This window comes from Homalodisca vitripennis, chromosome 4, assembly GCF_021130785.1.
Source record: "Homalodisca vitripennis isolate AUS2020 chromosome 4, UT_GWSS_2.1, whole genome shotgun sequence".
In the NCBI taxonomy this organism is placed as follows: domain Eukaryota; kingdom Metazoa; phylum Arthropoda; class Insecta; order Hemiptera; family Cicadellidae; genus Homalodisca; species Homalodisca vitripennis.
The window spans coordinates 40,185,835-40,211,680 of record NC_060210.1 but is presented as its reverse complement, the minus strand read 5'-3'; the positions used below and the strand labels follow the sequence as shown (position 1 = coordinate 40,211,680).

The window sequence follows — 25,846 nt, the reverse complement described above, 5'->3', positions numbered from 1 at the left end:
TTATTCTACATTGATCACACATTAGTGCCATGGCTCAGTTGATAGTGTTACTGGGTAGCTAAAATACCGAGCTCTACTGTTTTGTGACTGGTATGTTATTCTACATTGATCACACATTAGTGCCATGGCTCAGTTGATAGTGCTACTGGGTGGCTAAAATACCGAGCTCTACTGTTTTGTGACTGGTATGTTATTCTACATTGATCACACATTAGTGCCATGGCTCAGTTGATAGTGCTACTGGGTAGCTAAAATACTGAGCTCTACTATTTTGTGACTGATATGTTGTTCTACATTGATCACACATTAAATATTTACCACTTATGAGAGACATTGACAGTTAAAACTTACACAGAGTCAATACCGTAGGCATTCTGATTGACAGTGACATGGATTAGCAACTGCAGATTGAGAACGTTTGCGCAGAAGGTTATAAATGGAGAGGTGAAACTATCGAGGTGGCAGAGCGAAATGTTGGTGGCAACGTTCCTTGTCGCCGCTCTAGTCGGCAGTGGCCACTTCCTCGGAGCACAAGGTAAATGCACAGCTGTTGTCTTTTGAAATCTCTGTAATTGATTGGATCAAGGTTTTCTATTCGTATGGACAAATTCATTACTATGTGATGACTATTTTCTTGTATTTATTGTCAAACATATTCATAATAACTAACATAACTGCTTAATATGATACACATGAATGTTTTAATTGTAGTTAATTTTGATATTTTGGTCGCATTTTACGGTGGATTCATGCTAGAATTCTTGACATAATATGAGTAATGCAGTAGTAAGATAAGAAAACAGAGAACGAGCAAAACAAATTTAGACAGGACAATAATGATAATAAAGCTCTTATATTTCACAGCAGTTACTTTGATATGCAAAGCATGTTAATTGCTTTGATATGTTCTAAGTTAGGACATTTTAAAAGTTTGACAGAATGATGGTTGGGAAAAACTAAAAACATATAGGCGTATAGCCTGTATAAGTAATCATAACATAATAGCTGCTGTATCATTTTTATACTGAAGTATGTATTACCTCCCTAGTTATACAGATCGTCATGAAACAATTTAGTAAGGTATCCAGAACTACATTTTAAAAGTGAAGATAAGCAGAAAATTATTGACATTTTTATTATTATTTAATTATTTCAGCCAAGTTTAACCGTATTCTGCCGTTTATAATAATAAAAAACACAATAATAATTTATAACCAATTAAGATATTTGTATGAAACTTGGGAGATGTCTTACTAAACCAAACAACAAAAATTTGTTTTTATTTGATCATATTTCCAAAATATGTCCATTTATGTAGGAACACTCTGTATTTTAGATTAAAATTCTATGAAAATCCGCTTGTGCTTTAAAACTTTACAGTACACGTGTCTAAAAGTACCTTTCTTAATTGAATTGGCTCAATAATGCAGGTTTCTTTTATTAGCGCAAAGATCATAAAACCACTAAATGCTATATAAAACAGCCAAAACGCGCGTGCGCGCGCACGCATACAAACACACACACACACACACACACACACACACACACACACACACACACACACACACACTCGTACTTTTTGTGATTCAATGTTCATTAAAATGTTATATTAAAATCAAAATTTCGTTTAGCTTTGAACTTTCGTAAATTTCTAAAAAATTGTATTTTTACCCTTTGGCATTTCTGATGAAACATCAGCTGTGAGGTATTTGTTTACTATTTATTGTTCAATTACAGTTTGTTTATCTCGTTTATATTTCTAGTTAGTCAATGTGTATAATTAATTATATAATGTTACGTCTGAAGCAGTACGCTGAGGCGTCTGAGGCGTTTTATATTGTTGTCATTTTCAATGTTTCAATTCTACTGATTTTCACAAACCTTTTGAATATTTAAATGGTTGTCATTTTGAAATGTACTAAAATAGAAAAATTTTAGTCAAATTTGGAGTATTAATATTAAAAAAAAACAAAATAGCTATAAGGCTAAATGAAGCCCAAATTGCAAAAATGTTCACTGAACATTATTGTTTTATTTTACCTTTAGAATGGTACTATATAACCAGATAAGCATTTTCGTAACTCTTCTAGCCCGAAGAAGGATAAATCGCAATGTCCTTTTTTATCTATATTAAAATTTGTAAGGGCGGTGGAGTGAGGAAGTTAGAAAATTTCGTTCGAGCGAATAAAATAGTTTAATGTATTTTTTTTTATTGTTATTTTGAATGTGCCTGTTTCTTCACTAGAGAAGGCAAGTAACATTTTAATATTGTACGAAATGATAATCCCAGTTGTTTAAGCATGATTATTTATTGTTTCTCAGCCCGAAGTAAAGGTGAGTTAGAACACTACCGGTTCCATTTGTATTGCCCATCACGGCAATTCGACTCTATCTACCGCAATAACGAGCGGGCCGTTAGACAAACCAGGGGTCAATGATCTTCTACTGCATTAACACAAACGAGCTGCCGATAATCTGCATATTGTCTAACTCTTCAACCATCAGTTTATTTAGGTTTGTGGGCAGCATGAAGAGATGGCGAGACCAAACGTTGGCAATACAAAATAACGTTATTATTTTATCAATTTCATAGTTTATATTTTATTAATTAACACCTTCGAAGCGACACGAGGCATGTACCGACTTTATGGCAACGAGAATATAATCAGTTTGCGTCCACCGTTTTGAACCAATATGTTAATTGAGCAAGAAAACAAATAAATTATGTGGATTTTGAACAATTTAAACTACACAAAGAAATGCCTGAACTTACCGCGGGGAATGGAATTTGAAATTGATAACTATATTTTTATTCTTATTAGGTACTAGTTTGAAAATTTAGTTACGTTTTCTAAGCTATTGAATATGATCAGACTTAGGAGGATTGTAAACGTCTTAGAATTAACTATAATACTAAAGCTCAGCTTTAGGATAATCTGTTGTTATAACCCTGCAATACCTAAGCACGTTTTCAAACCAAGTTAAGGAGCTTTTTGCACTTGTTTTAATCCAAGAATAATGTCGCGTAATGTTTCTTTTTGATGAGCGTTAGCGAAGCCTGTTACTCTTGGGATTGGAAAGATTTCAATTCTGTCAGTCTGTCTCTCTAGCCCGCCGTTGCCATATTAGTATTAGCTTGCAACGCTGCAAACCACACTGTTAACAAAACATAAAATCCTTTATATTTCTAATATTACTGATACCGTATCGGTATTATGGATATTTATGTATTATTATCTTTTTTATTTAGCTAGGATCCGGCATCATAATTTTTCATCGATATTATAAAAAATGGTTACTTTGTAAAATTAAAATCCTGGATTTTCTAAAAGTTATTCTTCCGCTAATTGTTGCGCTCCCTCACTCTTGCTCCCTTTGGCGGGCGCCTTTTTCGTCAACCCCTAAATACGTCGCTGCTCTCCGCACGATATTTCGGTAACGAACTGACTTGAATTTTTACACGAAGCTTCATGAGTATATGAGAAACACTGAGTTCGATTAGGGTGAATGCCTTTTCATCGGATTTGGCTGAGTGTCAATATTTGTGCATAGGTTTTAGTGGTAACCATGATGGTAATGAGAACATATCAGAATAAAAAAGCTGTAAAGAAACTCAGTAGGCTACCTCGTAAAAGATTTTAACATGTGACATATTAACGAATTTAGCGCCATCATTATCCCAACATTATGATACTGTGAAAAGGCAAATGCCCAAACTCGGTTACAATATTCGATTTCAGCACATTCTTGTGTTGTAATACGTTTCCAAGCCCACCGGAACTTTTATTATTTGGTACATTGCTATGAAATATAACTAAATGAACAAAAATGTGAATGTATCATGTTGCAAGATATCTTAAGAAAGCTTTTGTCTGTACAGTTTACAATTTATTCCCACATAAACCAGAGCGAGTTCCATAATGGCGCATGTTCAACCATAGAATATGGCTTTGCGTCATTGAAAGCTTTCTTGGCTGATTTATGTGTTTAGTGTGAGTGCTCTAGCTAAAATACGATTTTTACCAAGTTTATATTACTTGCTGGTTCCAAGCATCTCGCATTTCGCACTACCCTTTATTATTTGTTTTATGTGTACATTTTGTTTTACACTGTCTTGGTGAACAATTAAATTACAAACTGTTATTTTCATTCATTAAATCGAACATGATCAAAAAATAACTTGTCGTCTGTATTGTCAATAACATACGACACTCACCTGTGTCAACGGTACAAGACATCTAAAGACAGAATTATTTTTTTCCTCCACTGCCAACTAGATCACTCGACACCCTAACAAGTACACTTTATGACATAACTGCGTCTGATTCTACCCGAGTATGTATGAAGAAGGTATTTGATACCGAAATACTTCAATGTGATTCTGAATGCCAAGGGATGTTCTATATAAAGTGCGTCGGCGTAACCAAATCCGAGTATTCTACATATGCTAATAATGTAAATAAAAGATCGCACTGCTAAAGAGTTGATTATCAATCTTTAAAATATGATCCGTCCCAGCACCTCATGAATAAGATGGACGAATTACTCAACAAGTTCTCCCATCTTGCAACGAAAGAAGACGGGAAGGATATTGGTCATGGATTGCAAGAGATCAAAGCTGATATACAAAAACTAAGTACTAAGATAAATTCTTTAGAGCCACGCATTGAGAAGCTCGTGGGGGAACTTCTTTATTTAAAGATCAATACTATCAACAGTAATATGCCAATTGAAATATTTGTATAGGAACGACAGACAACGTCGGGCACGCCACGTAATTATTCATTAAAGAATGCAAATCAATTTCGCCAGTAACTGTGAAAGCACATGGCAGTAAGCACCCTCTTCAAAAGATTTCTGGATTGTTGCAATTATGAACAATCTTTTCTAATGGAACCCGCTTCTTTAGAATTGGAAAGATTAAGAAGAATAAACATCGAGCTATGAAGCTTTTCTTCTCGTCGGAGGGTGAGACCTCCACACTCTTCCGAAGTTTCGACTCAAAGACAGGCTCAGATGATGGCTTAAATGGAATCGCTTGCCCGTGATCGCATTTTGAAAGAAAGACAGTATCTCCCTGATTTGCGGAACACTCTTAAAGCCCGTACGGAATCTGGTGAACTGGACCTGTTCATAGAATACTTGAATGACATCCCAAGATTATAAAAATCTAATAAGCTCCAACGGAAAACTATTTAAATTTATATTTCCAAAATGTAAATTGCCTCCGATCCAAACTTCTTGACTTAAAATGTTCTGGCATGCAACATCTGTGATGTGCTATTATTTTATGAAACAAACCTATCTTCAGCTATTTTAGCTGTCAATTGCAGGCAAACATTAACTACAAGATTTAGAGAAAAGATACAAGCATTCTTTCAAGCAACAAAATGTCTGGCGGGAGAGTTTCAGTAGCAATTAAAAATGGAATTCAGTCGCATGAAATCGTTGATGATACGTGTATTTCGAGGATTTTCATCTCTTTGCCCACCTACAAATTGATACTGAATTGTGTCTACATTCTCTCGAGACAACCTGTTTCCACATGTAATGCGTATTACGAGTTGGTAGACGAAGTGGTATCTTCTTTACCTTGCTACTAGATGGTGGCTTTAACATCAAATCTTATAATTGCACTACACCTGAAAGATTCGTCACTGATAGACCAAAAAAGAGCTTCCCGTAAGCCTTTCTTTTGTACATGATCTGTCTAACGTCTAAGAGAGTTGTAGAAGCATGATCTCATTGCTTGGTGATATCTGCGTTAAGTGCAGTCCCACAAAACGAATCGGAATTCATCCTTCCCCAAGTGGTTCTCTGCGGATCTCATAAATCTGATTATACAGAAGAAAATAGCCCACAACGCTACAAACAAAGATTCCTTCCAACATACTAATCAAGGTTTTGTGAGTAATGTTTGCAGGAATCTTAGTCGCACATATTATAGAAATTATCTGAAGCACATAGAGAACTCGATCCCTAACAACTATACACGTTTCTGGCGTTTTGTTCGTTCCTCTGGCGAATCCCCTGTTATATCATCTGTTATTAATTTTAATGGCCACTCTTAAAATGATCCACAGGAGAGAGCTGACATGTTTTCAGCATTCTTTTCTCGAAAGCATCAGTTTTCTCGAAGCCCGTAGATTTACCTCTACATTTTAATTTTAATTCCAACTCCTCCTTGTCGATGATCTCCTTCTTTGCATTGGAGGTCTTGGAAGGCCTTAGGAAAATTGATGTCAGAAAGGATGCTGGCCCAGATAATGTATATCCGTCCTTTCTAAAACACTACAGTGAAACTTTGGCTCAACCTCAGGCTATAATATTCAACCGGTCCATTCTACAGTGTTGCCTTTATCGACTTTACCAAGGCCTTCGACAGAGTTGAATACTCCATTCTCATCAGTAAGATAAAAAGTTATGAAATTAATGGCCCATTACTTTCCTGGTTCTGTGACTATCTGCTTGGAGAGTGAAATTGCCTGGTGCGCTTTCCTAACAATTTCTGCAAACTTGTAGTGTGTACCTAGAAGGTCTCCACTTGGTCCATACCTATTCATCATTTTTATAAATGAGATAACATCCTTTCATCTAGTGGAGGCCCTACTCTTCGCCAACAATGTAAAGATTTAGACCGTGGCCTCCATTGATGAGGACTTTTCACGACTATAGACAAGTTGCAACAATGCATTCGATTGGTGCATTACTAATAACATTAAACTTAACTCTTCGAAATATTCCGTCATGACCTTTGGTCGTCGTTACTATATGCGCCACTTCCAGTATATACTAGATAATAACCCCTGGGAAGAGCGTCCATGATAAAGGATCTGGTGTTTGCATATTCTCTTCTGATTTATTATTCAATGAGAACGTTGACAACCTATGCAGAAGAGGTCACATGATGCTGGGTTTTCATCACTAGGTCAACTCGTGGTATGACAAATCCTCTTGTCTTGAAAACGCTGTACTCTTCCTTTGTGCGCCAGCTTCTGGAGTCTTAGCCCTGTCTGGTCTTCCTACCATCTGGATATTATTTTAAAATTTGAGGCTGTTTGGGGTTGGACATGGATTGCACTAGAGGGTGATCCCTCTTACTAGACTGCAGGCTGAGTTACTTCTCCCTTAGTATCTTCAAGTGAGACGCTGCATTGCAGATGTTCTGTTTCTGATAAAGCTGGACTGTCCGATGCTTCTATCTCAAGCAGACTTCCGTATTCCATCAACAAAGACTCGGTCATGTCGTGATTTGTTTAACAGACGCCATTACCAACGCTGCTATGACTTCCACGGTTCACTTGCAAGATTGATGAGGCTCGGAAACAGCTTCTGCGACACCTTCGACATCTTCAACGACAGTGCAGCGACTATCAGAAGATGTGTGCTCACTGCTCCTCATTATACCGTTGAATGACACAGTGGTTCTGCTAAATGACTGTTACATGAGCAAAAATATGTTTTTTGCATGTAATAATATTAATTTAATGTTGAGTTGTTTCTGCATTTTGTATTCATTTCTAGTTTTTTTGTATTTGTTATTATTTATGGACCTTTTGCACTTGTTATTTATTTATAGCTTTTTAGAACTTGTTATTTACTTATATATATATTTTTGCACTCTTGATTATTGTATAAAAATATTGTATTGTTTATACATTCAATGTTTGTAGCACAGTATTGGCCATATTATTATTTCTTGTGTTTTAGCTCGTCCTAGAACTATAGTCATCAATGCATGTTTCTCATCTATGTAATGGGTTTTTGCCGTTGGAATAAAATAAATCTCAGCACGCTAACAGAATTTCTTTTTTGTGATTTAAATGGTTGCAATAAGTTCTTTTCTGTATGATGTATGTCTGTTCGCAAGCCATCTAGACAATGAAATGAGCTGAACACTTCACATTTGCACGCTATCCAAGCGAAGTCGTGGTGAGGCGTACTTCTACCTTGTATTTATTATAACCACTTATTTTCTCTGTATGTATCCAGGACAGGCATGCAAGTTGACGCTACAGACCGACTTGGACTCCACGAAGGAGCCTCTAGTGTTGGCTGTGAAAACTACTCAGATCCGTGGACGGCAGAAAGTAGAGCAGTTGGAGATAGCAAGACCTGAGGTTGGTACCAAAAATTAACGTAATTTTCCCCCAATTTCATAATTTAAATTTATTTATTTGGTCAAGGCAAAAGAAATCATATAGATACGAAAAAATGAAAGGGGGAAAAGAGCAGAAAAGAAGTGTTACGTTTCGAGCTCTTCAAAAAGATTTTTCCTGCAAGTGAATGAATATCCGTTGCAAAAACTGAATAAGAACCAATAAATAACACACATTTATATTATATATTGGCAAAGGTTTAGTGCAGCGATATTGAATAAAATATTTTCAAAATGTAGTGAATCAAATTACAACATTTGCATCTCTCTTACATAGTCTCGATTCCATTATTTTTATTACTTTCAGTCATTATGAATATTACGGATCCAGTGGATTCTTAAGCTACAGATTTAAATTTTTAGCTTTTTAGGTGTTTTTTTTTCATTCCAGAGGGAGATGCGTTTTTAACTAATTCACGGTTTTTATTGTGTAATATATGTGTTAGTATTTCTATAGACGCCAAGAGGCAGTTTTCATCTATAGAACATGTCAGGGATGTTATACTGGCGAATATGCGAGCAATAATATTATTGAAATTAAATTGTTTGATAAAAGTTAATAATTCAATAATTTAAATAAATATTGAATAGTTTTCCAGAATTACGGCACACCGTATTTTTCTAATTTAAAAACAAAGTGAAGATTTTTTCTGATAGGGATCTTCACAGCCTGTATGTTTTACCAAATAATTTAAAATGTTTATTGTACAACAACAGAAGTAAGATATGTGATGGTTTAGGATAAGAAAGGAATGAAAACCCATTAACATAAGCTACATGTTTCTGGATGTTAGTGGCCATGTTAAGGTATACAATAGCTGACTGTCCGAAGGTAGAGAAACGCGAAGGGGTGATCACTATCGACGAAACGCAGTCGCTGATCGTGGCTTGCCCGGGGCCACGCAACAACAACCGAGGGTCAGGAGAACAGTCGGCGTACGTCAAGTGTAAGGGCGGCAAGCTGACAGTGGGCAACCGTCCAGCGACCAAGGAGACTCTGTCCTGCACCAACTCAGTGGCGTATTCCTCCGTCATGGTCACTGATGACACTTGCGGCTCTGGTGATGACACTGGCGTCATCGTGCAGCTCGGCTACCAGGTAAGCATTCAGCTATAATACCGACATGCGATGATCGCACACTTTCCGTATCATAGTAACGGTTTCCTTGGAGCCGTCATCGATCAATGCACGTTCTACTGCTTCGGGACCAATTATAGTTCTAAACTCTGCTGATGATTTTTTTTTCATTTAGTGCACTCTGAGAGCAAAAATGACCACACTCAAAGATAAGTTTAGGCCTCTTTCTCACAATTTGAAGTGAGTTTAGTGAGTTTAGGCTCCAGCCTAAACGGAAATCCTTCGTCGGTTCTTGTTGTTTAAGAAAAAATAGGGCTAGTCACGAATGTACTTTATTTCAATGTACAAATGCCATCGTTGTAAATTGTATTCACTAAGAGATATTTCAAGATAAAGTTTCTAGTCGTATTTGATTTCAATCTAAGATTATTTATCAATGCGCGCCATAACACTCTAGGTTTGTCAAGAAAAATATCGATGAGATACTCGCAACAGCCATTCCAAGCAAAACGAACCTTTGTCCAACCTTATTCGGGAAACTAACATACAATTGGTGAGAGGAAAGAGGAAAAAAGATAATGGATAGATTTATACAATCATAGCATTACATTTACTGGTTTCTTCCATACACGAGAATACATACGAAAATACACTTACTAGAATACATACATACACATACGAGACACACATACATACACATACGAGAATATATATATATATGTGCATATATATATATATATATATATTGCATATATATATATATATATATATATATATGCACATTAAATTTACATACGCACATTTACGAGAATTCTATGGCCGAATCTATTCGTACCATCAGGTTCAGCGAATCATCAGCTTCATCCATCTACATTGCTAGGAATCAAACGGCAATCGCATTTTTACAGAATGTGGCTAGCTATTTATTACTGATCAGTTTTTGTTTCCGGAATTTGTAGATAAAAGATGTCTGTTTCCAGCTGGACGACAAGTCTTGGTTCCCATTGATCGACGTGTGTCACAACATCGAACGCAGTGTCACACTCTACGCAGCCCACTACCTGTACGGCCAATCGCTGAAGGGGGCCGTCAAGTCTAATGATCGCCGCAAGTTCTCCCGAGGACCCAAAGTCCTCTTCCCGAACGTCAGCCCAGACTCTGTCTATACCAGGGTGAGCAAATTAAAAAAAACGAAATTGAAATAGGATTCATAGGCCTACTAAAGAAAACTATGAATTGGCCGGGTTGCTAGCGAAACAAGTTTAACACTAGTTAGCATTCGTGTGGAGACATTTCTACCTTGACAGTCAATATTGACTAAGAAAACAAACCAAGGTTGCACAATGTACAAGCTAAAACGACGTTTTGTAGTTACATTATCATACAATTAGGACTACAATCTAAAAACTGTATGAACACCACATCTTTTTTCGTACAAAAATAATTGTTAGTGTATGTATAAAACAGAAACATTATAATAAAAACCAAATATAGCAAAAGAATTTAATGTTATTAACTTGAACAATAATTTTAGTTAATTTAATTTTTCGAATAATCTATTATACATTACATAGTTTTGCCTCAGTAAATAAAGTACCGTTGGAATTGTAATACAAATTTCAAAATAGTTTTTATCTTCTTCATTTTTTATAACTGATGTAAAACAGCTAATGCCTATTACGGATGTCGTTAAAACAAGTACCATTAACATTGCAATTAAAATTTCAAAATAGATGGCATCTAATGATTTGTTATAAATATCCTGATTTTTTATGTTATTTCATTTTAAAAATTTACAACAGACGCAATTTTGTTTTCTATTAAAGTAAATAACAAAATTAATTTCTTAAGTTCTCCACTTATCTATTGACATTAATGTGCAAAATAATTAAGTTTCTTTACCTTATAGTTAAAAGTAGTAAGCTGTAGCCATAGAAACGATCTCCTAAGTATCCGACAAGAGGTGTGAAACACCATGTACGGTATATGTCAGTTAGTGAGTTACGCATGCGGCTGAATAGCTATTTAGACTAATCAACATTATTTACAGTCTGTTATAGTTCTTACTACAATAAAACAATGTTAGTAACATAAAAGTATCCGACAAGAGGTGTGAAACACTATGTACGGTATGTATAAGGTATAGTGAGTTACGCATGCGGCTGAATAGCTATTTACACTAATCAACATTATTAACAGTCTGTGATAGTTCTTACTACAATAAAACAATGTTAGTAACATAAAAGTATCCGACAAGCGGTGTGAAACACTATGTACGGTATGTATAAGGTATAGTGAGTTACGCATGCGGCTGAATAGCTATTTACACTAATCAACATTATTTACAGTCTGTTATAGTTCTTACTACAATAAAACAATGTTAGTAACATAAAAGTATCCGACAAGAGGTGTGAAACACTATGTACGGTATGTATAAGGTATAGTGAGTTACGCATGCGGCTGAATAGCTATTTACACTAATCAACATTATTAACAGTCTGTGATAGTTCTTACTACAATAAAACAATGCTAGTAACATAAAAGTATCCGACAAGCGGTGTGAAACACTATGTACGGTATGTATAAGATATAGTGAGTTACGCATGCGGCTGAATAGCTATTTACACTAATCAACATTATTAACAGTCTGTGATAGTTCTTACTACAATAAAACAATGTTAGTAACATAAAAGTATCCGACAAGAGGCGTGAAACACTATGTACGGTATGTATAAGGTATAGTGAGTTACGCATGCGGCTGAATAGCTATTTACACTAATCAACATTATTAACAGTCTGTGATAGTTCTTACTACAATAAAACAATGTTAGTAACATAAAAGTATCCGACAAGAGGTGTGAAACACTATGTACGGTATGTATAAGGTATAGTGAGTTACGCATGCGGCTGAATAGCTATTTACACTAATCAACATTATTAACAGTCTGTGATAGTTCTTACTACAATAAAACAATGTTAGTAACATAAAAGTACCCGACAAGAGGTGTGAAACACTATGTACGGTATGTATAAGGTATAGTGAGTTACGCATGCGGCTGAATAGCTATTTACACTAATCAACATTATTAACAGTCTGTGATAGTTCTTACTACAATAAAACAATGTTAGTAACATAAAAGGAGTAATTTTTACTGCAAGCAAACGTAATTTATTCAAAGCAACAAGATTTGGCACCAAATGTTGTAGTCCCAGCCTATGAGTTTCTAGGAGAATATATGTATATATATAAAAAAAACATTCCTTTAAATCTATTGACACATCTCAGAATTGTGTAACAGACATTTTGCAAAGTAAAGCACATAATTATTATGTGCGACGATTTGTAGATATCGTTACAATACTAAACATTTTGCTTGGAGTTGTAATTCTTCATCAAAATATTTTAGTAATCTTCAATTTTAATAAGCTAAATTAAAGTGTAACAATTTGTATTACAGTGTATCTAGTACAACTTGTTCAATTGCCTACTTTTTTATAGTCACTGTTTTCTTGATTGAAGTGAAAAAAATAAGATACCTCGTGATACAATTTGTTGTAAAATAAGATACCAGATAATTGTATTAAGTAACAAGTTAACATAAATTATAATATGCTTTGAACTCGAATGATGTACTTAATGTTTCCATTAATTTCACTGACAAGTTGGATTAAATACTCTTATATTTATGAATAATAGTTTTTTAGAGGTACAACATCTTATACACATGATTCCGTATTATATAATATATTACATATAATAATATGTATAATATATTATTCACCACCTAGCGGCCAATATTTTAATTTAGGTCCGTTGTAGCTTCTTCTATGGTATAACCATTAATATTAAATTCCCGTATTCGATATTGTTATAGTACTCGTATTATGTACAAAACCCCAGGACTGTTATATTTTTTAAAATCTTGTTGCTTACAACGTTTCGTAATGACTCCAGAAAGTAATAAGTGTAAATAAGACGAATAACTATGGAAATGATTTACAATACATTTTCTTAAAATTTGACGCCGATATAACATTTTATTCCACATATCTTAAATATATTATTTGTTTACAATAAGTATTACTTGTACTTTTTTGATGAAATTGATACTAATAACATTATTAGTTTTTTAATGGTTGAGTATTGCACGTACTATATCCTTTAATGATCCATATAAAAAAAAACAAAAATAACTTACATATTTGTCTGTTGGAAATCATGTTCATGATATATAAAATATCTAAACTCTACATTGGATTCACTATAGTATATAGTTCAATTTTTGTCGTTATAACAACTTTACAACAAGAGTTCAATTTGAAAATCCTAATAATGTTATAAATGCGAAGTGCCTTTGTTGGTTTGTACTGTTTTTACACGTAAGCTACTCAACCGATTGTACTAAAATTATATATGGACATTCTTGCGGTTCCTGGGATGAATATAGGCATATTCTTATTTCGAAAATCCCTCCAGGCTACGCCTCACTGATCTTTAAAGTAGCAAAAAATCCCATCTTGGTCTCTAAATTTGTGTAAATTAATTGAAAGAGCCTGTCAAAATGTAATCAACTGTTCCATACAAACATTGTTTATTATTTTCAATTTGTTTACATTTAGAGTGAATACACTTTCTAAGTAACCATAATTTTTAAAGCAATTTAGGGTTTAAGCGATTAAGTAAGTACTAATCTATCTATCTTATAACATGTTCTAAAACATAAGAAGGTCAGACTTTGACTTCGAAGACTCTCTTTGAAGAAATCGAAAAGAACTATAGGCTACATGCAATTTTACTGGATTGTTCTTTTGAACAAATGTTCCAATTTCAGCTCTAAATGTTCTAAACTAAGCAAACTACAAACTTTGATTTTAAAACTTACGTGCGGAACCGCGGGTAAAACACACACACACACACACACACACACACACACACACACACACACACACACACACACACACACACACACACACACACACACACACACACACACACACACACACACACACACACACATGCATGTATATGTATATATATTTGTTAAGAATTTCTGCATAAGTGGCCTATTTAAAATTTATATCACAGTGCAAAGAAACACTTAATATTAAAACTTAAATCTTATAATCAAAATTATATGACATCAATTTATTGTTTTAAAAGTAATTCTGAGTTAAAAACTCGAGCCTTTTCTCATATGTTTACTGCTCTAGTTTCATATTTAAAATGTTTTTATAAATTAAAAATATAAAAATAAAAAGCTACTTTTTTATCGTCATTTATAATATATATATATTTTTTATTATATATTTATAAAATTTGTGTATGGCAGTTTAAACCTTATATAAGCCCACAGACTTACAAATGACATTTTTTTACTTGTCAGAAACAGGTGCATACCACTTTACTGGGTATAAAAGTGTTCTCTGTGTATATCAAACAAAATGGTTTTGACATGAAACACGACAAAACTGTCTTCGACAAGGTTGGTTATAGTTGATACAATACACTCGTTGTATTTATTCATCCAATTATTTCAAACAAGCTTTTGTAAGAGGAAATCAACAAAGCAATCAGCACTGTCCTTGATTTTTAAAATTGCACCATTCGTTGATATCCCTCTCTTGTTCTTGTATTAGTAAGAAACCACATACGTAAACAATCAGTACGATAACATTAGTCATAACGATGACATGCAGTTTGCATTCTTCCCTTGTCCTGATATTTAAACAATTATTTATGATAGAGAGTTAAAAGTTCTGATAGAATAAATATTTATACCTTTGTCACTCATATTAGAATTAATAATAATTTTATAGTTCAGTTTGAAAACTAGTTTTAATAACAGTTTAATCGGTTCACTGTGTAAATTATTAAATTGCTTTATAACGTTCACTATCACAGTTTACTTAGGCGTAAGTTTAACATTATATATGTTGGTGAAATATTTTTGAAGTTTTAAAATATAATATTGATGATATATTTTTTGAAATAATTAGTGTCTTTAAGTTATTCTAACACTTGACAACAGCGAGTATGCGTAAAAACCCTACTGTTATTTATTTTAAATACAAATGAAAAACAAAAATGCAACAAAAAGCTAATTGTTACTACATTACGGTTTAAATTATAAATTACCAGCAGTTACCCTCGGCTTTGCACGCAATTCCTTAAGATTTGCACGTTTATGAGCACTTCTGGTTCGAGTGAAATGTATTTCCGTCGTTAATTTTGAGTTTTCCTTATTTCCCTGATCAATAAAATATGTAAAAAAGTGTATATTTGTGTATGTGTATATGCAAATTCTCGTATATACACATACGTAGGTCCGAGAAATCTACCTCTTTAAAAAGACAATTAAGATGGGTTTTATAACTTTGTCTTTGTTATCTGTATTACAGTATTGACCAAGCACTACATACTTAATATTTGAAAAGGATTACAGTTAAAAGTATATTTTTAACAAAACTTTTAATATTTTACTCTGTGCTCAGCGGTGGTTGCAGAAAAGTTTGAAATAAGAAGTGTTGTTACTATCAAGCTTACTCTATGCTTTCAAGGCTATAAGTGAAATAAATTAAAAATAGTGGTTAAGGTAATATTATGGTTATCCTGTCGTAAAGCAATGTTTACACATAACAGTTGTTTACATTTAATAGGCTCTTTATATCTATACTATTATATACAAATCTTTTTCTTTTTTATATTTACCTGATGTTTTCCGAGGACTTTTACGATATAATCGTAGTTATGATTATAGTTTTATAGTTATTCTGCTAATCGGTTCGGAGGCGAATCTAACAAACCAAAGAATATTATAATTGATATAGCCATTCTTGAGGTATAAATGTTGTAATTAACCCCATTTTATTTTATGTAGATATTTTCGTTATTGCTAAAATATCATATTATTAATATTTATTATCCTATTCCCTTCGAAGATAAACCGAAAAACACAAAATCAGTCCAGCTGTTCTCGAGTTATAATGGTGTAACTAACACGACTTTCTTTTTTATGTATAGACTGTAAATAAACTAATACACCACTACTCTAATTAATAACTATTTATTTTTAATTATTGTATTAGATTTATATATTTTATGTTTTATTAAACCAAACTAAATATGAATAAATTCACATACAATTTTTTACATCAAGTTTGTTATTTTTTACAGTATATTTATTACTTTGAAATCTTTTAAAAGTCAATTTTTACTGATTTTGTATCTCCAGAGTTGTGTAATTATAGCTTAGTACAGTGTATAAATTAAAGTTTTCTACAGTGTAATGTAATACACAAAAAATATTAACTAAGACTTGCAATTTTCTCTAATTATTATTTTTATGTCCGGACTTGTAACAAAGTGGTATAATCAGATAGAAGTACGTGGAATTGAACCGGATCATTATTGCCAGCCTACTAGGGAAAAATTGTTTCCGGATTTCAACATTAAAAAAGTTGTATAGTTTTTGAAAATCAATAGCAGGGGCGAGTAAACATTGGCACTAAAGTATGAAGTAATAAAGACATGTGTAATATCTGTTGCCTTTTATCGCCTTTGATTTTAAACGATTATGACACGTTTTCATAATGGTGTTGAAACAGACATATCAACAGAAATGTTCTTGAAGCGTTTGAGGTTATTTGATAATTATTAATCGAAAAAGTTAAACGAAAAAGTAATACATTGTTCATTTGGAGGGCGTTTTTATATCTTGTTTGTTTGCGAGAGTGTGAATTGCTATATATGCTGAAGATTAAGTTGCGTACTTATAAATAACTAAAGTAATTATATTAATTTGTCACACAACATAATATTTAGCAAGGGACAATTTTCCAGAAAGGACAAGAGAAGGCATTTGACCGAATTCTAGGTGATGATGGTCACAAACTTTACATAAACAACACGAGCTTCTTAGCACGAGGGCATCTGGCTCCTGACGCAGACTTCATCTATAACTCCGGACAGTTGCTGACCTACTATTACGTCAACGTGGCAGGTCAATGGCAGAACTTCAATGCTGGGAACTGGCTCATAATTGAGAACGCAGTGCGAGATCTGGCTGTTAAAGTAAGTATACTAAGTAAGTATTTATACACTTACAGTTCTTTAAATTAACCCCACTACGTTTAGAGTAATGTGGCTGTCCAGTTAAAATTCAGTAAACATGCAAAAATTCACTTTTATATATATATTATATATGTATGTATGTGCGCGCGCGTTTGTGTCTTCAGGTTATCTTTCCTGAAGATTTAAAGGGGTCAATCAATTAGACGGTTTTTTTTTCAAAAGTCTAACATGGCAAACTAATGGGTTTCGTGTTCTGTGACCCCAAATCCAGGAAACAAGGAACCTGTTTTAAAGAGCTACTAGAGCAGTTCGCACGAAAATAGTCCGATGGTGGCTTGTGCGTCTAACAGCCCTTCACCGGCGCGGCGCCCAAACTGTTGCCGAAAATTACTTATCCGTCTCAACAAATGTTGCAATAAACAAACATCATAAGTTGATACTTAAGTATAGATGATTTCATTCATCTGTTTTGCAGACATTTACATGCAGCAGACGTGATGTGGCCATTACCAAGTCAAGTCAAAACGGGAACAGATGATGGTCCGATATCGTAACACCGCGTTTAAATGTCATTGGACTATTTTGGTGAGGGTTTCTCTAATAAAATAACATAGGCCTACTGTTATATATTAACATGAATTTTGTTTTTGCAGGTTGATGAAACGCTACGTGTATTCACTGGCACCTATGGTATCTTGAAGCTGACCAATTCAAATGGTGATCAGAGAATGATCTATTTGGAGCCCACAAAGAAATTAATCGCAGTGCCAGAGGTAAGAAATTAATGTAATTTGATATACGACCTAGTTTTACACTTTGATGCAAATACTACAATAGTTCTGCTTGAAATCTCAAACTTTGTTCTATTCACACGAATAAATACATCTTTTAGGACTGTTGTTGTTTGGACAAATGAGATGAAAGTAACTGGGTGATTGCTCTGAATTATAAGAAAGTTGTTCAAGGTACCAACTTCATTACACAAAGTTATCATTGTTAGATGATATATCGTTTTGGCTAGCTTCTACTCATACCTAAGCATATTTAAACTTGCAATCCACAAGCCTAGAGAAAAATTGCATTGGCATAGTACACAACCCAGTTTTTCGTGAAATTAGTAGAACATTTTACCCATAGCAATCAGTCGTCAGCCACGCTAGTTTTGGAGGAGGTCGAACTTGGAGGGTATCGAACGGGATCAAAATAGCAAACGATAATTCATTTTTTCATCAGATAATATTTCTCTAGTCTGATCAACTGTCAGAAATGTAGGCTAATTAATAGTTATGCTACCGTCAGCCAACGAGACAAAGAGTAAGAAATGATGGGGACATTTTCAGTGAAATATGTGGTCTTCATTATGTTTGGCTGATATTGATTTGTTTATATGTCTAAACGTTTGTTTTAAGCTAAAAAAATATGCATCTAACAAAAGGTTGTTTGATATTTTTAACCCTTTCAATGTCTGTCCATGTCAACCCTCACCAAAACTATCGCTTCTCACAATCAGTTTCATTTATAGATGTTTCTCAACTGATTTCACGGAAAACTAAATCGTATACTTATACAATTTAAAGTTACTCCTGGCTCCTGAACTATTAGCTAGAAAGATGGTGTATTGTAAAAGCAGCACGATTATGTAGAAGCTCTACATGTACGAGCAGGGCCGGATCTATCATTTCTTCTAGGGGGGCAAGCTTGACTTTTGGCGCCCCCCCCGATACCAAACTATTTACCATAAGTTTTACTACTATATGCTTTGTATATGTGGTTGAAATAAAATAAAACTTAGGTTGAATAAGAAAGTGTTATTTTAATGAAATAGAAATGTCTATTTTACAATTTTACATGAATCCAAAACAATACAATTGTTTTAGGAAAAAACAATACTAACAATTATAGAATCTTTATCTTCCGAGCCTTCTTTGCTGCAAATGTGTTAATTATCTGATCAAAATAAATCAAAGAAGCCCTTTCATGTTCAATTGATACAATGCTTAAATTAGTTAGTCTTTGCTGTTTCATAGAATTTCTTAAATAGGTTTTTATAAGCTTCAATTTGCTGAAACTTCTCTCTCCAGATGCTACAGAGACTGGAAGCGTTAGAAAGATTTTAAGAGCTACATATATGTTTGGATAACCCTCTTTCAACTTGCTCTTATGCAATATTTTGAGCAAAGATGCTGCTGTTGCGTCTTCCAATCCATCTTCCATATTTAAGGCATGAAATTTAAAACTCTCTATTTCATTCACAAGCTCTTCTTCATTTAAGTCACTGGCATATGTTGTAGCTAATTCTTTTGTTTTACTTTTCAAAGTTTTAACATCCATTTTTTTTATTTGATTCCCACACAAAAAATTAAACTTATCAGCAACGATTTTTAACGCATCATATCTGTTAGTTAGCTCACTAATAATTCTATCACATATTTGAAAAAGTGATCTTTTGAAAAGCTCTTCTTCTTCTTCAGTAAAATTTGGCCCATCATCTTCATGTGTGTCTCCTGTCATTTTCTTTTTCTTTCTCTTTCTTGTTTCCTTGTACTCTGCTGTTATGCCCATATTATTAGCTAAAAATGTTGCCTCATCAATTGCCTCTGAAACAGTTAAATCCCTAGTTGAAGATAATACATTTAGAAGACCTTGTATGTTTCTTGCAGCATTGTCTACTGTTGTGTCCTCTCTTTGTAGAAACTTGCTAACTCTATCAATTCTCTTGAGGACTGAATACCAAAAGCATGTCATAATAACATATTCAAACCTTTTCATGTTTTTAAGTAGCGATTTAGCTTCAGCTCTTGTTTCAGGAGATGAGAACTCATGGGTAGTTAAGTCTTCAAGAGAAGAGAGCACTTTGTCCATATGTTTATAAATAACCTCCACAGAATCAATCCTTGCTGACTATCTTGTTTTACTTTCTGATTTTAACGAAAGGGGAACATGTTGTTTTAAAACTTCCCACCTTGATGTAGAGCCATGAAAGAAGTTGTAGAGGCTGTTTATAATACCAAAATACGATTGTGCTTCAACACAGGCCTCTGCTGAATGAACCCCAACTAAATTTAAGGAATGGGCTGAGCATGGGACAAAGTAGGCCAGTTTGTTCTCTTGCACAATCCTTGACTGGACACCCTTGTATTTCCCAGCCATGTTTGCTCCGTTGTCATACGACTGGCCCCTGCAAAACATCAAGTCTAGACCATCTTCTTTGAGCTTTTTAGCAATGCTTTCAAAAAGCCCCTCGCCTGTTTTTTCACTCACAGTAAAAAAATCTAAAAAGCTTTCACATACCTCTGGCCCTTCGTCAGTATATTTAATGTAACGAATGACTTCAGTCATTTGTTCATTTTTACTTACATCAGGGGTACAGTCGAAAATCAATGAAAAATATTTAGCTTTTTTATGTCCTGAATTATGTCTTCTCTAATTGCATTCGCAATGAGATCAAGAAACTCATCTTGTACTGTATGAGAAAAATAGCTGAGCTGCCCTTTCTTATGGCGACCAATATGCTCACGCAAGGTCTCATTATAGTGGGAAATTAAATCTATAGTGTTGAGAAATTTTCCACTATTTGGATCTGCAAAGTTACAAGTTTCGTTTATCCCTCTGAATGCACTACCCTGTTTTGCCAAAAATAAGACAGCATCTAGTATACAGCGTAGTACTTCTCTCCAGTGGGATTCCTCCTTTTTTATCTGATCCTGCAACTCCTTGTCGATCCCTCCTTTACCAAGTGACGTTTCTAATGCTTTCCATGAAACAAAGGTTTTCTTATGGTACTGGGAGTTTTCATGTTCTGGCAATTTGTCACTGAGTTTTTTCCAATTTGTGAATCCCTGCTTTCTTGCTAAAAACGAAATTGTTGATTCATGTTCTGTGTTCAAATGACGAAAAAGCCTGCATGGAACACAGTACAAAGCGTTCATTGTCTCGCTGTAAGCCAAATAAGATCTTTTGACCTTTGAACCATTTTTCAAAATTTTGTAAAACCAATCTTTTGTAAGGTTTCGGCCCTCCCTACCGCTTTTACTCAAATCAGGATTATGATCATCGTTTTCACATCTCCTTTGTATGATGTAACATCTTTGTTTGTCACTAAGCTGAGTTGGCCAAGTTCCAGGGTCATTAAAATTAAAATTGTACTCACATTCACTCTCCTGTTCTTCATGGTTAGGCCCTTTTGAGTCTGAAACTGAAACGGCTTCTTGAAATGACGTAGAAGAGGCCCAAAAATCAGTAGCATGCGAAGTATGTGGTTTTTCACAAATAAAGTCATTGTTGTCTTCTTCCTCTGCACAAACGTTCATGAGATCTTCTCCTCCAGCGTTTTCTTCTCCCACCGCATCCTCTTGAACAGACGGTTTATTTCTCGTTGCTTCAGGTTCGGCTTCGTCTCTGTAAGCAACAGACATAAATGCACACATGACTAAACATTTTAATTTTTTAAGTAGGTTACATGTACAACATAAACAAATTATTACATTGTGTAACGTTTTATTAATCATGTAGGCCTAACTAAAAACGTTACAATAATATAATGTTGTTAAATAGTGCCAATAATGCTAAAAAACATGCTATCTTAATTGGGATACTATTACAGTACTAGCCTACAGCCTATTCGATATATTAATTGTTTTAGTAGTAAGGGCCAAGAGGATATTATTACAATCAATGTATTGTTAACATTTTAGTACGTATGTTACCGTATTAAAACTATCGTTAATAATAGCATAGAAAGTAAGTGAAAGAAGCATTTTATGTATATGTTTTTGACGTGACGTCTTAAATTAGGTTGCGGCTCGGAGTTACTCATGAAAAAGTGTAACGCCCGGTAACGTTACGATGCCCGTCCAGTGGGTCCGCCGCACGGGATAAAGCAGATAACTGTGGGTCCGCCGCACGGGATAAAGCAGATAACTATGTTTATTCGTGAACATGTGGAGTGCTTAGATTCGTCATTTACAACAACTACAACAATAAAGGTAAATAATTGTACACTGATATTTCATTATCGTAAACTATGATTGATTGATTAATTGTTAGATTGACACAAAAGTTGAGAAACTGAGTTTATAGGTTATGTCATACTATTGACAAATGTTGATAGTGTTAAGTAAATTATTAGTTTAAATCACTCTGCAATCAATCGTAATTCAGTCGATGGAGAAGAAACAGCGCGTATTGCTAGTCAAACATTTAAAATAACAAATTATAACCTCTAACCTGTCATAACAGTGCGACCAAACAAACGAACTAAACCGACCAATCACCACGCGCGGAGTTTGTGTTTAGCAAGAATTTCAAATTCCAATTTTAGTAAATGTTTTATTCAACTTTACCATTTACAATAACAAATTTTAATTAATTTCAAATTATGTACAATGTTTTAGTAAACAAAATATATTTCTATAGTTAAAATTTGTGCAATTCTTATTTTCATTCAATTCCTTGTTCCTATTGTGCAATTTAATAATATTCATATCAATAAATATTCTACCGAGAAAAAGACGTTGTCACGTAAAATCTTCGCCCGTGAAACCGACTTTACAGGCAACCATCCATTTTTTTAATGTTAAAAATAGTGGTTATAGATCATTAATTGTAAATATAGTTTTAGTTTATAGATATTTTATAGATTCGTTGCCTGAATGAAAATCCTCTCCCGTTCACATTCGTCGGCCAACGCCCACCACACCTTGCGTAGCATAAACACATTTAAATATTCAGAACTAAATTGTAAATGGTAAAGTTGAATAAAACATTTACTAAAATTGGAATTTGAAATTCTTGCTAAACACAAACTCCGCGCGTGGTGATTGGTCGGTTTAGTTCGTTTGTTTGGTCGCACTGTTATGACAGGTTAGAGGTTATAATTTGTTATTTTAAATGTTTGACTAGCAATACGCGCTGTTTCTTCTCAATCGACTGAATTACGATTGATTGCAGAGTGATTTAAACTAATAATTTACTTAACACTATCAACATTTGTCAATAGTATGACATAACCTATAAACTCAGTTTCTCAACTTTTGTGTCAATCTAACAATTAATCAATCAATCATAGTTTACGATAATGAAATATCAGTGTACAATTATTTACCTTTATTGTTGTAGTTGTTGTAAATGACGAATCTAAGCACTCCACATGTTCACGAATAAACATAGTTATCTGCTTTATCCCGTGCGGCGGACCCACAGTTATCTGCTTTATCCCGTGCGGCGGACTCACTGGACGGGCATCGTAACGTTACCGGGCGTTACACTTTTTCATGAGTGACTCCGAGCCGCAACCTAATTTAAGACGTTGTCACGTCAAAACTGAAGTTTGTTGTTATTATGCCGCTATAACTGTTTTGTACTCAAAATGAATCTTAACAAATTAAAATACAACAAAAATTAGTTACCTTGGTCCTTGATATTTTGCAACCATGATGACATTAAAGTTGACGATTTCGCGGCCTCTTGTTGTCTTGCTTTAGCTTTCTTTCTGTGGAAACACCCTGATGGTTTTTTCGACATGTTGATCTATGTTAGTCACAGGTAGAATATTCATACAACTGCGACATGAAATCTAACCTAAAACTCATCAAAAGTTCACGCTCACGTCAAGCGGGAACACTCACGAGTCACTAGTCAGGGGCGGGAGCGGGAGACTTGCGCTTGCGCTTTCTAGTCCTAGTCAAGCCGTAGACAATGTTGCCAACCCACAGCCTTAGTTATGAAAATACCCTGCCGCTTTAAAGATATTTCTTACTAGGCCTATGTTCTTTTGGTTTGCGCAAATATAGTTTACTGAAGTAAGAAATTGTATGTACGTAGACTATATTGTGCTATTGACACTTGACAGTAGAAATGGTAAATGTTTTTTTTTTTATGGTGGCCTCATCCCATCATTTGGCGTCCGGCGCGGCGCCCCCCCCTAACTCGGCGCCCGGGTCACATGCCCCCCCTGCCCCTCCCTGGATCCGGCCCTGTGTACGAGTAAAAAAGAAGTTGACCATCACGGCTTTGGTGATTAAATAATCTGCTTCGTAATGCTTCTCTTAATGACTTAAAGTGAAATTTAGATTATAAGAAAAACAGTCTTAAAACAGTTGTCAGCGCTTGAAGAGTTTAGATTAGTTTTATGCTAAAGAAGAGAAGAATTTTATAACGGCACATTACCAATTGAATAGTCAATTTCCTTTTCTGAAAACGTATATACTGCACTATGTAAAGATATCACAAGAGCAGATGTTCGTTACATTTTACATAGTTTTCTAAACGACAATAAACTCCAATCCTTATTGCATGGTTAACAAATAAATCATCGAACAATGAACTATGCAGCTGAGTAATAAGAACAGCAGCGACTTGGGATAGTTGTGGGGTGGGAGGACCAACTTGTTTGTACCATGTATGTAAAACTAACAATGAATCCTCAATTTTGGAGATCACGGTTATACATTAAATCTATCTTCCGACTGCGTTGAAAGGGGTAACTCTTTTACAAATCAATTATTACTTATTTAGGTTAGATACATTTTTAGTAACATTACTTCTATTGAACGGACGAAATTCGGTGGTTTCAGCCGTGCGTTGGGCAGGCTCGTACATCGAACACTGAAAGCTACATCATGGTAGTCGTTATTTAAACCCTTACACGTCTATTATTTAGTTAGAATATAATTTTTTTATTATAAAGATATTTTAAAATATATTATAGATGTGTCAAAATAAATTTCGATGTCGTAATTTAAGTCTAGTACAGTTTTTTTCTTCTTAGGACAAGAAGCTCACAAATTGCACTTAGTCCTGTAAGAACTTTAGCGCTGCTTCCGGAGTGACAGAATATTCAGGATAGGTAAGGTTAGGGAGTAGGGTTCGCCTCCTATCGAGATCCATGAGGAAGAATTAGGGCACTAAATCTCAAAGTCATGTCTCCCCTGAAGAAGGGGAGGCCAGCTCTGAACCAGCCTCTCCCGTCAAAGTAGGTAGGGGGTTTCAACCACAAAAGTTAAAATAGTCAATCTACCTTACCTCCCTCACCAGAAGAAACATATAGATTTGCGTCCCCCAAGATGAAACCGTGAGTAAAATTTATGCTAACCGTGATGAACCAAAGATACTGAGAGTTCATCCAAAAGCTATATTCTGTATAGCCTCCACAATGTTCACTGATACCACTTTATACTTTCATTTGTTCTACCACCACTTCTGAAAAGGATCACTGTAACTAACCCTGATATTCATGAATTTCTTACTAACTACTTATGTGTATTAATAACAGGTCTACTGGAAACTAGTGCAACATCCAGTGACCAAATCTTGCACTGTTGTTGTCGGCTCCAACAACGTGTTCCTGACTCAACCACCAACTCCAATCTGCTCCACCGCTACTCCCGAGGGTTGGCCCACTCTCACGAACCTTGCCAAGGGCTATGTGTACTACTGTGACTATGACAGCTTCAAAAAGACAGTACCTTATGTTCCAGATGTTGACTGCAAAGATCTATTTGAGTTCCCTGAAAAAAATAAATAAACTGTGGAAATGATA

General features: G+C 34.6%; 1 protein-coding gene across 1 annotated transcript; it reads left to right on the top strand.

Annotated features, from left to right (window-relative positions):
- The first annotated feature begins 378 nt into the window (after window positions 1–378).
- LOC124359179 lies at window positions 379–25,846 on the top strand. Its single transcript, XM_046811712.1, has 7 exons — window positions 379–535; window positions 7,993–8,120; window positions 8,991–9,257; window positions 10,217–10,408; window positions 17,077–17,307; window positions 17,961–18,080; window positions 25,580–25,846. Exons 1-7 carry the CDS (start codon window positions 472–474, stop codon window positions 25,829–25,831), a joined length of 1,254 nt encoding a protein of 417 aa, XP_046667668.1. The 5' UTR covers window positions 379–471; the 3' UTR covers window positions 25,832–25,846.

What these genes read in the sequence shown, in the direction of transcription:
- LOC124359179 (XM_046811712.1), top strand. Translation starts at nt 472, where the DNA reads ATGTTGGTGGCAACGTTCCTTGTCGCCGCTCTAGTCGGCAGTGGCCAC. An exon ending in CAGACTCTGTCTATACCAGG is followed by an intron (nt 10,409 to 17,076) that starts GTGAGCAAATTA and finishes ACAATTTTCCAG; the next exon opens with AAAGGACAAGAGAAGGCATT. An exon ending in TGCGAGATCTGGCTGTTAAA is followed by an intron (nt 17,308 to 17,960) that starts GTAAGTATACTA and finishes TTGTTTTTGCAG; the next exon opens with GTTGATGAAACGCTACGTGT.